The following is a 12,126-nucleotide window of genomic DNA, read 5'->3' on the forward strand; positions in this document are numbered from 1 at the left end:
ACACCAGTACGACTGAATCCTTGACGTTTTCGCCCTCCCTCCCTCTCTCTGTAGATCCTGACAGGAGAGGACTGGAACATGGTGATGTACGATGGCATTGAGTCCCAGGGAGGAGTGAACGACAAAGGGATGGTTTTCTCCATCTTCTTCATTGTCCTCACACTCTTTGGCAACTGTATCCTGCCTGCACACTTACATATACTCACTGTTTTTCTCAGTTATTTCCCTTACTGTATACATGAGCTCAGTCTGCGAACACAACAATGTTGATAATAATAAGATGAAACCCCTTTTTTCCCGTCCTGTTCCTCTGTGTCCTATTACTTTCCCATCTCTACAACCCATCTAAACCTCCTCTCCTCCTCCCGTCCTCCATTTATTTGCTCTTCCTGCTGAGAAAGCCTGTCTTCTCCTCAACTTCTGCCACTACAGACACTCTGCTAAACGTCTTCTTGGCCATCGCTGTTGACAATCTGGCCAACGCCCAGGAGCTCACCAAGGTACAGGATCAAAATGCATTGTGACCTGCGAACGATGTCTCCTGGGCCATTTAGTGACAAACAATGGCCTTTTGCTTTGACCTTTGATCGTAGACCCCGTGTTAATCGGTAAAATGTTGAAAATACCACGAAATTAGATCATAATTATGTCTTTGTCAGAATTTAATTAGCAGGATTTGATTTAAAAATTACAAACATACTTGATATCACCTGGAGTTTATTCTTGGTTACTGATTTTGGTATTTTCTAACAAATTTATTATGTGCCGGTCTAATCGAAATTTAAACCAAGATCAAGTGAACAAGACGGTTCTCTTCTTCTCCAATAGGATGAGGAGGAACAAGAGGAGGCAGCCAATCAGAAGACAGCACTGCAGAAGGCTAAGGAGGTGGCGGAGGTCAGCCCGCTGTCGGCAGCCAATCTGTCTATTGCTGCGTGAGTAAACTCACACTCACAGAAACATACGCGCACACACACACGCCCAAACACGCGACAAAACACACAGAAAAACACTTAGGCCATACATACAAAGAATATAAATAGTACATAAATAGAAATAAATACAAACACTCACTGTACATGTACACAAAATTAACCCGAAATACACATGTACTTCTATCTTTGTGAGGACACTTATGGACATTGAGCATTCGCGAAAACCAAGTCTTAACCCTCAAACAGCCCATTGAAGGTGTGTCAGACAACTCAAACTGGTCCTCACAAATATAGTCATTCACATACATACACCCACACTCTCTCACTATTTTTGTAAAATTGCACACACACCGAAAGGACTCTTTCCCTCTCAAATCTGTCTTTCCCGACATTTACGATTGGCAGGTATTCATGTCCACGTGATGCGCGCACACACACACACGCCCCATCACACCCTCCCCGTTCTCCTCCCCTACAACACGATGAAGCGATTGTTCTGAGAGTGAAAGCAACGGATTCGGGGCTATGTGGAGTGGAGGAGAGCGAGAGGCGGACGGTCTGTGAAATCCGCCCCCGGCGGCAGAAAACGCTGAGAACAGGACACATCAAAATGATGCTCGAAAAAAAAAAACCCTGCGGCTCCCTCAGAAGTCGCTGGACTCTTCGGCCGCTGCGGCGAGCCGAGCCTTTTGACGGCTAGATGAGAAGCTGGTGCCTCTGTGCTACAGTGCTGCTTGTCAATCAGACACCAACAGCCGTTAATTGATTTTTACATTTGCTTCCTTCGTGGAAACAAAACGCGATACTCGAGCCAACAGAAAACTCACCGGTTTCCTGGGTTTACCGGACACCTGACTGGGTTTTCCGGGAACTTTCAGGGCTGACTAACTCTAGCAGATGCCAAGAAGATAGACAGACAGGAGCCGTGGATATATTAGAAGAACTGGATACAGCACTTCAACTCCACCAGTACTCCGCAGTACTCCAAAGCCTCCATGTGGTGTGGCTCACTGTTCGTGCGCATTAGTGTTTCTCCGCTTGACCTCGCCTGCTCAGCCCACAGACTTTACATCGGTATGATGTCAGGCCGATGAAGGTGCTTGTGTAGGCTCTGGGAAAGTTTTACAAAGTTAAAACCTCCGTGGCTTAAAAGTTGGTAATACAAAGAGGTGTAATTGTGTCCTGTCAACAGCTTCACAGATGTCTCTTTTACAATCCTGGTCTATGGAGGAAATGTGTGTTTGAGCCAGCGAGGGTTTTTTTTTTTTTGGTGCAGTACCACAGTTGGACACTGGGACCAATTGGCAGCAAAGCTGATTGGCGGCGTTGGGGGGATGGAGGGATGTCATTGTTCAGTTGCTCAGACAGTTCAAAGTGTTTTCGTTTTTGCCCTTCTTTGTCGCAGCCACACCCTCCTGCGTTGACCTCACAGTTCATGCTTCCCTCATTCACACTTTGAACCTAATGTTACGTGATCTCACGCTGAAATTTATTACCACATTTGTTTTATTCTTAATTGTACTGGGATACTTTCTTAATAATTTCAAGGTTGTACTTTCACTACTTGAAAGTAGTGAATCCTTTTCTGGTTTCATCCTAAAACCTAAAATCGCTAATCCTTTCTCTCCTTTTTCCGTCTCACCCCCATTCATCACACCATCTGCCCCCTGCGTCACCCTCTTGCTCGTCACCATATCCCTCTTTCCTCCGTCCGTAACATCTCCTTGCATCCCAATCTCTTCCTATCATCTTTTCCCTCCTGTCTCCGCTGCACTCGTTTCCATCTGCCTATCGCTGCCCTTCAAACCTCCTCCCTCCCTCCTTTTTTTTTTTTTCCTCCCCATCCCAACCTCTTCTAACAGTAAAGAGCAGCAGAAGAACCACACCAAGGGGAACAAGTCGGTGTGGGAGCAGAGGACGAGCGAGATCCGCAGACAGAACCTGATGACAAGCCGCGAGGCGCTCTACAACGAGCTAGAGCAGGACGACTGGAAGGTGGGAGGGGAGGGAGAGGAGGTGAGGACCCCCCCCCATAAAAGAAAAAAGGCACACATATACACATATATATGCAGTCTACTCCTGATATATATGGTGAATATCTGTTGTAATGTGTGTAGAATGATACGATTGGTTTTTTTAACCGCTTAAAGGGACATTATCACCCATGTTTAGTAGCTTAGGCCAAAAATCCTTTTTGAACAACTCTTGGATCTCAATTGAAAAAGCTTTGAATTAAAAATAAGTGACTAGATGCTCAGTTGGCATTAGATATCAACAGACATCCAGAAAGCTTGCCATTTGTGCCCAGTGATTGATGAAAATGCCCTAAACACATTAATATATATCACTGATATCACAACCAGGTTCCAACATTTTAAGGACAAAATGGACCTGACATTCTTGCCAATTGTTCTCCAAGAGTTGGAGTTGATGCAAAGTGACAGGAAATAATTTCCATGGTTTTCCAAAAGTTTTGAAAGACAGAGATTTACCAAAATCCCAGGATTATGTTCATCCTTGTCCCAGTGTAAGAGGATGTATGATAGATTAACTTAGTCTAAGGTCTTTTGGGAGCTCAAAAAGTTTGCATAAACATCAATTTAAGATCAGTAAAATTTGAACTTGATCCTTATTAATGGTATTGACAAGTTTCTTTGGCAGGTAACCACTTTGTTTGTTTGGTATTTCTTTGCTTTTCTATAACCTGGCCGCCTGCCATGTTACTTTGCTAGTAGTTGTGACACTATTAAAAAGAGTAATTTTACATCAGCTGGAAATCTGGTTTTTGCTACCCTCCTTTGGTCTAACTTCTCACATTGGTGCGGTGATGTAGAAGGTGTACTCCAGGGTGTGTACGTCCTCTCTGAAATCCCTCTTGGGTCTGGTTACAGATGAAGAGCGCATGTCTGACCACACATAACCACATCCATGAGTGGGGCTGGGCATGGACAGAGGTGAAACAGTCTTGAAAGTTTCAACTAGTAAGGGCTGTTGAACACTGCCTCTAATAATCTTAAATTACTTTTTAATTACATTACATTTGGTCCATTTCTATACAGTGTGCAGCGATCTAAAGTGGAAACACTGGACTACCACAAGGGTCTGACCCACTTTTTAACCACTGTCTAGTCTGGGTCATGCTGCATTTCACAGATCTTTTGATTCCAGGGTGTAATGTCCCTTTAAGCCCATGAAAGAGTGTTATTATGGCACTAGCCACTGCTATATGGGACAGTCTGAAGCTGCGTGCTTGGGAGTGATGCATTATAAAGTGGGGCATGCAGTGAAAAATCCAGAGCTGTACCCACAGAAGGAGTCGGACTCAAAATTGGAACGGGGCGAAAGTGCAGCGCACTGAAAAAAAGAACTGAAAAAGATGATGATCGGGAGTCGACTGGATATGGCTCGGCAAGCTGTATCATCACAGCTGGCGCTGTTTTACCATTTCTTGGTTCTGGAAATACTCGTGACAGTTTTGCTTCTAAATTGTTTATATGGAGCCAAAAGTGGCTGGACTGTTTGCCGAGCTGTGTATATCTGTGGCTCAGGGGAGGGAGCAGAACAGGGAGATTGGGAAAGTGCTGCAAACTTCAGGTCTACTGAAGATGAAAGTCAGGTGTAAACTGCCTTAATGAAGGTTGGTTGGTTGGTTGTTTAGTTGGCCTGGACTACATCTGATCTGCCAGCTTTGAAGCAAACTGCTACTGCAACCAACAACCATGTAAATGCAACTGTGATGTATTTATAACTGTTTCGAACATTCCCGGATGTCAGTGAGGAAATAAGAATTATTATGTTCATTGTTGCAGGCACAAGGTTTTGACCAAAACTGGCAAATTGCTTTTCTTTAAATTGCTTCTTATGTTTGAAAACAATCAAGTTTTGAAATGCACAACCAAAGTATAAATGTCACTTGCATTTCAGTAGGTATTTCAGATACTCTTCATTTCTTCAGCGGTTGCACACTCTTGGTTTCATTTGTGTTTCTTCCAAATATCCCTGCCAGACTTAAACTACAAAATTATCAGTTCCTTAACAATTTACTGGTTCCAATAATTTCTTATTTTGACTTACAGCATTTTGATTTCCAATGTATTGGCAGTATTGGAATATTTTCCATCAACCAAATGAATGAAACAAATAGTTAATATTATTTGCTGAGGAATTTATCACCGATATTGTTGTAGTGCTTCAACAGCATAATAGCCTCAAAGTTTAAAGTTCTTTTAATTATTACAGTATTGTTGTACATGGCGACTGGCCTTAAACATCTATCAAACATACTGTACTGCCAGTGGTGTCTAGTCATACAGATACTTGAGGATTTATTGGTCCAGGTTTTGAAAAATCTGTCTGACACCCAAATGCAATGGATATGAAAGAAAAAGAATTGTTTTTTTTTGGTTTGTTTTTTTAAGGCCTGTGGATTATCCTGTATTTTCAGATGTGGATATCTCAAAACCAAGGCACACAAACTGAACGTTTCTGCATGAGTGGATACCACTACAGCTAAGCAAGAAAATGTGTCTTATGTGATTTCGATGACCTAACCCTTTGTAATATATCTAAGATTGAAACAGCACCCACTGCTACCCTATTACCCTCTCTCAGGTGTCCTACCCACGGAAAGGACGTGGTGACATGAAGACCCACTTGGACCGGCCTCTGGTGGTCAACCCACAGGACAACCGCAACAACAACACCAACAAGACCCAACCTGGTGAGCTTCCTCTGGACCAGGAGTACCGGCACCAGGACATCGACCACTACCGCCGAGTCGCCCACTACTACCACTACCACCACCATCACCATCAGAAAGCCATTGGGCCAGACAGTGGAGACACAGGACAGCCAACAGAGACCCGCATGGAGCACGGATTCAGCTGCACATCTCTAGGAAACGTGGAGGGCAGTGTGGAGGTGCAGCAGGGGGAAGAAAGGCATAGCCACAGGAGCCACCGGGGCCACCGGCACAGGAACAGGGAAAGCAGGGAGGCTCGCAGCGCATCTCCCCACCATAGCGAAGGGGGAGAGGGGCACAATGAGCACAGGAGGTCCAGGCAGCACCGCAGGGCAGCAAGGGAGGGGGAGGAGGGTAGAAGACACAGATCCAGGGGGACGGAGGGAGAGGGGGAGAAAGGCGAGGAAGGTGAGGGACGGAAGACAAGACGGCATCGCCACGGCAACCAGGAGAGGAGCAGAGGGCATCGCACCAGAAAGTGAGTGAGGGAAGGGTTTATTTTCTTCATTTGTGAGTCTCAAATTACAGGCTGACAAGCATTAATAGCCAGTTAAGTTTGTCTTTGTCTTCAAAATCAGGAAGCCTTCCGACACCCCTGCCAGTAACTGTTTCAGATAATGACCTCTGAGGGGCTTCCTGGCAGCTTCAATTAGGAGATCATGGCTTATGAAATTCCTGCAATGACTTGTGCAGGAGAGGCAAGAGATTAACCGTCCTGATGAGGAATGTCAACAATCATGGTGTCGATAATGTCACGGACCACATCATAGATGTTGTCAAATTAGACGGGAGAGAAACTCTCACATGCTACTCTTTCTGGTTAGGCCCTGGTTAGGCAGTCGCACGTTATTTTTGTTCCAGATGCCCCACGTCCTTTGGATCTGGCCATTATCGTGCTGAGACTGTGTTGTCCAACACCAGCATTGCACAAACTTTGACATACTACTGTGTGTTCACTGTTTTATCAGTTGAAAGGTATAAAGCATATATTTAATTTCCCCAGGTTGGGTTAGGTGAGACAAAAATGCAAGATCCTGTATATCTATCTGTTTGCACAGTTTAACAGTGTGCTCTGTATCTGTTGGTGCTAACAGTACAGGAGACAGTGCACATTTTGTGACATATGGTGCTTCATGGGGTTTCTTTTGATAAGACGCACCTTTCATTACCTAATCCTTTCCATCCTCCTCCTTCTCTCCTGCCCCTGATTGCTCCTTTCTCTCTGTCCCTTGTCTTTCTTTCCATCCTTCTACATCAGGGAGCACCACAGCACCGGTCCCAGTCTGTCCACCACACGACCTATACAGCAGTACAACGAGGACCTGGACAACTTCCGCAACAACAGCAAGCTGGCCAGTGCCCATGAGCATCCTTACGCCCTCCCACCGGATCATCCCGACCACCCAGACCACGTCAACAACCTGCTGAACTGCCGCGACGCCGACACCCACACCCTGCTCCACAGCATGGACAGCCTGATCCTGACCAGCATGGCCAAACCCAACTACACAACCATAGACATGCCCCCTGTCTACCCCTACCCCTCCACCAACGCCATCCTGCAAGGTGAGCATCTGGGGGTATCCATCATGTGTAAACAAGGTTATGAGGAGGTGTGAGGGTGCGGCACAATTTTGAAAGTAGACCATTTGCAGTACACAAGTAATAACTAGAACCTCTCTAGACCTGCCATACTTTAGTAAGAGGTCTGGCTATATGAGATTAAGACTCCTCTCCCAAAACCTTGGCCACACCACTCTAAATGACCAAGTAAAAAAAATTGTCAATGCTAAGGTAGAACACCCTTTAAACTGAATATGGTCCTGGTCTCTGGAAAACCTGACAATTCATTCATCTTAAAAGAATACTCGAGCAATTTAGTATTGCATTTGATGAAAAGAAAATAAATATGAAAATGGTCACGAATGATACAGCAGAGGCCAAGATATCCCGACTTACAGTGCCTTGCTTCACTGGATCCTACTATCTCTATAATTTAACTTGATCGCATCTTTGTTTAGACCCTCCCTGAGTGTCCACATCTTTATAACTCCATGCCCCCAGTTTTGTAACACAGGCTTTCCATTAATAATGTGTAGTTCTTAAGAATAAGCCGAGATAAATGAATAATGTCACTTGAGTAATTTTCTCACTTGACAAAGCTACTCTGGGGCCCACGGAGGACATTTTGACAGCTGCTTTCGCACACTGAGTAGAACCCCCCCATGAACAGTAGATTAAGTTTGACATGTGAAAACAGTGGTATGCCCCTTTTTAGAAGAATTGCTTTACCGGCTAACAATGATGATAATCCAGTGTCATTCAGTTCTGTTCTTGAAACAATGATGGCGGATATCTTTCATGTGTTAAGTGTCTTGCTATGGTGAAGCTGACCCCCTTCTGTCTACCTGTCTGTCCATTTCTCTTCCCCCTTTTTTTTTTTTCTTTGTTCCGCTTAGTGAACAAGAACGCCAACACCGACCAGAAAAAGGGCGATGAGAAGAAGGAAGAGGAGGATGAGGGAGGAGATGAAGATGGCCCCAAACCAATGCCTCCCTACAGCTCCTGCTTCATAATGTCCACCACCAACCCGTGAGTATTCACACTTTTACTTATTTAAAAAACTGTACTATGCCGTTATTGCGGTCGTAAAAAAATATTGAATATTGGCATTTTTCTCTCTTGGCCATGATATGTTTAAACAATTTGTTTTGTGAACTTTTTTTTTTTTGTGTCAATGTGTGTGTGCGTCCGTGTTTTTTTGCACCAGGTTTCGGAAGTGCTGTCACTACATCCTGACTCTGAAGTACTTTGAGTTCAGCATCCTGTCTGTAATCGCTATGAGCAGCATTGCTCTCGCTGCAGAGGACCCCGTCTTGCCTGACTCACCACGAAACAATGTGAGACATTACAGTGTGTATGTTTGTGCCACCCAAGGACATAAAGATGAGCAAAATCTTCCAAAGTGAGGCCATTTTGACCAACTTCAACTGTTGGAGATGCTGCTTTAGCATTAAGCCGTGCCAATTACACAGGTTATGTGTTAAGTTTTATGCATAACAACACTTGTAGATCATTTTTACTACGTACAGTATTTTTAAGACAACATGGTTTTCAGTGTTTTGAAAATAGCATCACACAGGGCATCATTTTTTAGTTCTCACACTTCATCCTGGATAGTATCTGAAAGCCAGCTGTTTTGAATCGAGTTCTGAGCACGAAACCTGAGCAAACCGCAAGAAACTTGTCTTAGGAAAAGATGTAAATGCAACAGTTGCGTACAGAGTGCTTTCCACTGTTGTCCTGGGTCAGTCAAACTACAACAGGCCCATGGGCGTAGGTCATCACCGCTCATGCTGTGAAGCATGGGGTTATAGCAGTCAGCAATCAAAAGACTGATATTTAGTGACTTGAAAATGTTCGTAATTGCAGCAAATGTAGCAAGGAAGTAAAAAACAAAATGTGGAACATAACCTAAAGCCAAATACAACCCAGAAAAATTTTTTAAATGGGAAGCAGAAAATTAAAAAAGAACATGGAATCGATTATTATTTTACTCTAATATTTATCAGAGTTTAAATTAAAGTTGAAAAAGGACATTGAAAAGGGGAAACAGGAAATGAAAACAGGATAAGATTAGAATTAGGGTTAGGCTCTGGATGGTGTATGATCGTTTGTCTCTTTCTCTGTCCTTGTTGATCTCTCCAGCTCGGTTTCTCCTTGTGACTCTCATGGATTCATCTTTCTGCTTCTCTCTCCGCTGTGATAATTATATCTCACTTTGTTGTGTTGCTCTGCAGGTGCTGCGTTATTTTGACTACGTTTTCACAGGCGTCTTCACGTTTGAAATGTTGATCAAGGTAACAAAGTATCACTGTGTGAGTGTGTGATTGAGCCTGGGTACTGACGATTTTTCTTAATGCTTTTGTTTTTGTGAGATTGTATGATTGTGAGTTTCTTGTGTCCTTGTTTTTGTAATTATCTGTTAATGTCATAATGTGCTTGTGTGCTTACGAGTGTATTTGTGCTGTGTCAGGGCCCTTGTAAGTGCACTGACTTGTTTAAGAGCGTGTGTTTTAGTTATTATATGTGTGTGAGTGTATATGTGTATGTGTATGTCTATGTATGTGTATGTATGTGTGTGTATGTATATGTATGTGTATGTATGTGTGTGTATGTATATGTATGTGTATGTATGTGTGTGTATGTATACATGTATGTTGTACTGAGCATCCTCCATGTCTTCCAGATGGTGGTGCTGGGCTTGTTTCTCCACCAGGGCTCCTACTTCCGCGACTTGTGGAACATTCTGGACTTTATAGTGGTTAGTGGTGCTCTGGTGGCCTTCGCCTTCACGTAAGTGCCCCCCAACCCCACCCTCCTCTTCATCATCTCCCCCACCCCAACCCCCACACACACACACACACACACACACACACACACACACACACACATTCCACTATCCACTGAAAGACCCTCATCACCCAGCCTTATGCGTCCGATACGACAGGCAATGCTGATCTTTCTCTCCTATTTTCTCAGCCTGCTGTACTTCAGAAATCATCACTTCTTGTTGCCGTCTTTCTACCATCTTTCTTCTTTCTTTCTGTCTTCCTCTCACTCTGTCGCTGTCTCTCCATCAATCTGTCTTTTTTCCTCCTTTATGCATTTAAACTCTCCTTTTTTCTTGCTGTTTTTTCCTTCTCCACTTTCTCTCTCTCTGCTCTAGTCTTGCCTTGCTCTTTTCTTTGTTTATTGTTTTCTCTTCTCTGTAGTCTTGTGATTATCTCTTTATCTCTCTCCGTTCTACAGTATACCTTTTTTCCATTTCCATCCTTATTTCCTCATTAGTCACCATCACGTGGCATTGAATCAGCATTTCTTTCTCTACGTTTCATCGCCACTTCATCTGGACAACCACCCGAGATCCTTTACTAATCTCAAACCCTGATATTCCTCACCTGTAAAATCTTCACCATCTCTGACCTACACTCTAAAAAGGAAAAGGGCTCCTCATAACATTTTGCCTTTTTGCCTTTTCTTAATCACTACAATCTTTAGTGCACATCAGAGTGTGAGAGAGAAACTCCGGAACAACTCCGGAACAATTATATCCACAAATGTCTAAGTAATTGGACCTCTCTTCTGTAGTGAGGACCCCTAAAGTGGTGAAAGTTTACTTACCGTAGTTTTTAGAGTGTAGTTAAACTGTCTCCACCCACCTCCGCCATCCACAACCCTCAAACCTTGCCTGAAACAATCACCTTAACAAGTATCCCAATCATCCTTCCCCTTTACTGTCTGATCTAATAAACTAAAAAGCACCACCTGGTCCTTATCAACATTTTTTCCTCCCAATCTTCCTTGCTCCTGTTCCCTTGTGTCCCCTATTTGCCAATCCATGCCGCTCTGATATTTACACCAACCAGGCCGTGAGTCATCCCTTCCTCTTTTCTTGCATCTAAAGCCCCAACTTTAATCCCCCAAACCTTTGCTTACCAACACGCCCCCAGGCCCTCTACAGCTCTGGTCCCTGCTGATGCCTTCGCCTCCTTCCCGATGGCTTTTAACCCCCATTTCATAAGAGCTCCTCCCCCTGTCTGTCATTACATTTTGCGTATCTACCATATTTCCCTGCCTCATCCCCCTTACAACCCTGTTAATCCTAACATACAGCAGAGAGAGTAAGAAAACAAGGGAATATTGAATCACTTTCGTTGCTATCAGTTGACCTCTCCAAACCACCTTTATTCTTCAGCAAAGAGCAACGGGGTTTTTACTCACCTCCATAATTGGTTGGTTCTCTATTTTGACGACATTTTGTAGAAACGTTCCACCTCCGAGCTGTTCATACAAAATTTGTACCTCACGGTCAGCCCAATCCTTCCTGCCAGAGCACTCCTATCTTCTTAAAACCTGAGGATACTAAAGAAAAAGCACGACTCGGGGTCTGCAGCCATGCCAGTGTCACAGTGAGGCTCTACTTAGGCACAGTGTTGCTTTGAGGTAAATGGTAACACGCTTACAATGATGACAATATAATGCTAATGATTAGCAGGTATAATCCAGTCCATGTTCACCCTCTTTGTTTAGTGTGCTAGCATAATAACATTCGCTAACTAGCACAAAACACAAAGTACAGCTGAGGGTGATGGGAATTCCATTCGTTTTGCTGGTATTTGGCCATAAACCAAGGTACATGGGCAAATTAGAATTTGACCTGCTGGTGGTGATATAGGAAAAAAGTTAAGGGATCACCAAAGTTATTACAGTTCATCCTGAAGGACACCATGAATGGCTGGACCAGATTTCATGGCATCTCTCCAAGAGTTGCTGAGACATTTCACTCAAAGCCACAAAAATTAACCTCACGGTGGTTCTACAGGAAAAGTCAGGGGATATTCAACGTCAGTGGAATTCGTCCTTTGGAGACCATGAATGTCTTTACAA

General features: G+C 43.8%; 1 protein-coding gene across 1 annotated transcript in view; it reads left to right on the top strand.

The window, feature by feature from the left end:
- Positions 1-12,126, top strand: part of cacna1ab (calcium channel, voltage-dependent, P/Q type, alpha 1A subunit, b) — a 187,309-nt gene that overhangs the window by 117,638 nt on the left and 57,545 nt on the right. Inside the window, exons 18-28 of the mRNA XM_040146391.1 lie at positions 55-175; positions 433-500; positions 829-935; positions 2,798-2,951; positions 5,547-6,154; positions 6,935-7,242; positions 8,136-8,268; positions 8,447-8,576; positions 9,477-9,536; positions 9,926-10,032; positions 11,106-11,108. Coding sequence (XP_040002325.1) covers positions 55-175; positions 433-500; positions 829-935; positions 2,798-2,951; positions 5,547-6,154; positions 6,935-7,242; positions 8,136-8,268; positions 8,447-8,576; positions 9,477-9,536; positions 9,926-10,032; positions 11,106-11,108 — 1,799 coding nt within the window. The remainder of the gene's footprint in view (positions 1-54; positions 176-432; positions 501-828; positions 936-2,797; positions 2,952-5,546; positions 6,155-6,934; positions 7,243-8,135; positions 8,269-8,446; positions 8,577-9,476; positions 9,537-9,925; positions 10,033-11,105; positions 11,109-12,126) is intronic.

This window comes from Xiphias gladius, chromosome 15, assembly GCF_016859285.1.
Source record: "Xiphias gladius isolate SHS-SW01 ecotype Sanya breed wild chromosome 15, ASM1685928v1, whole genome shotgun sequence".
NCBI lineage: Eukaryota > Metazoa > Chordata > Actinopteri > Istiophoriformes > Xiphiidae > Xiphias > Xiphias gladius.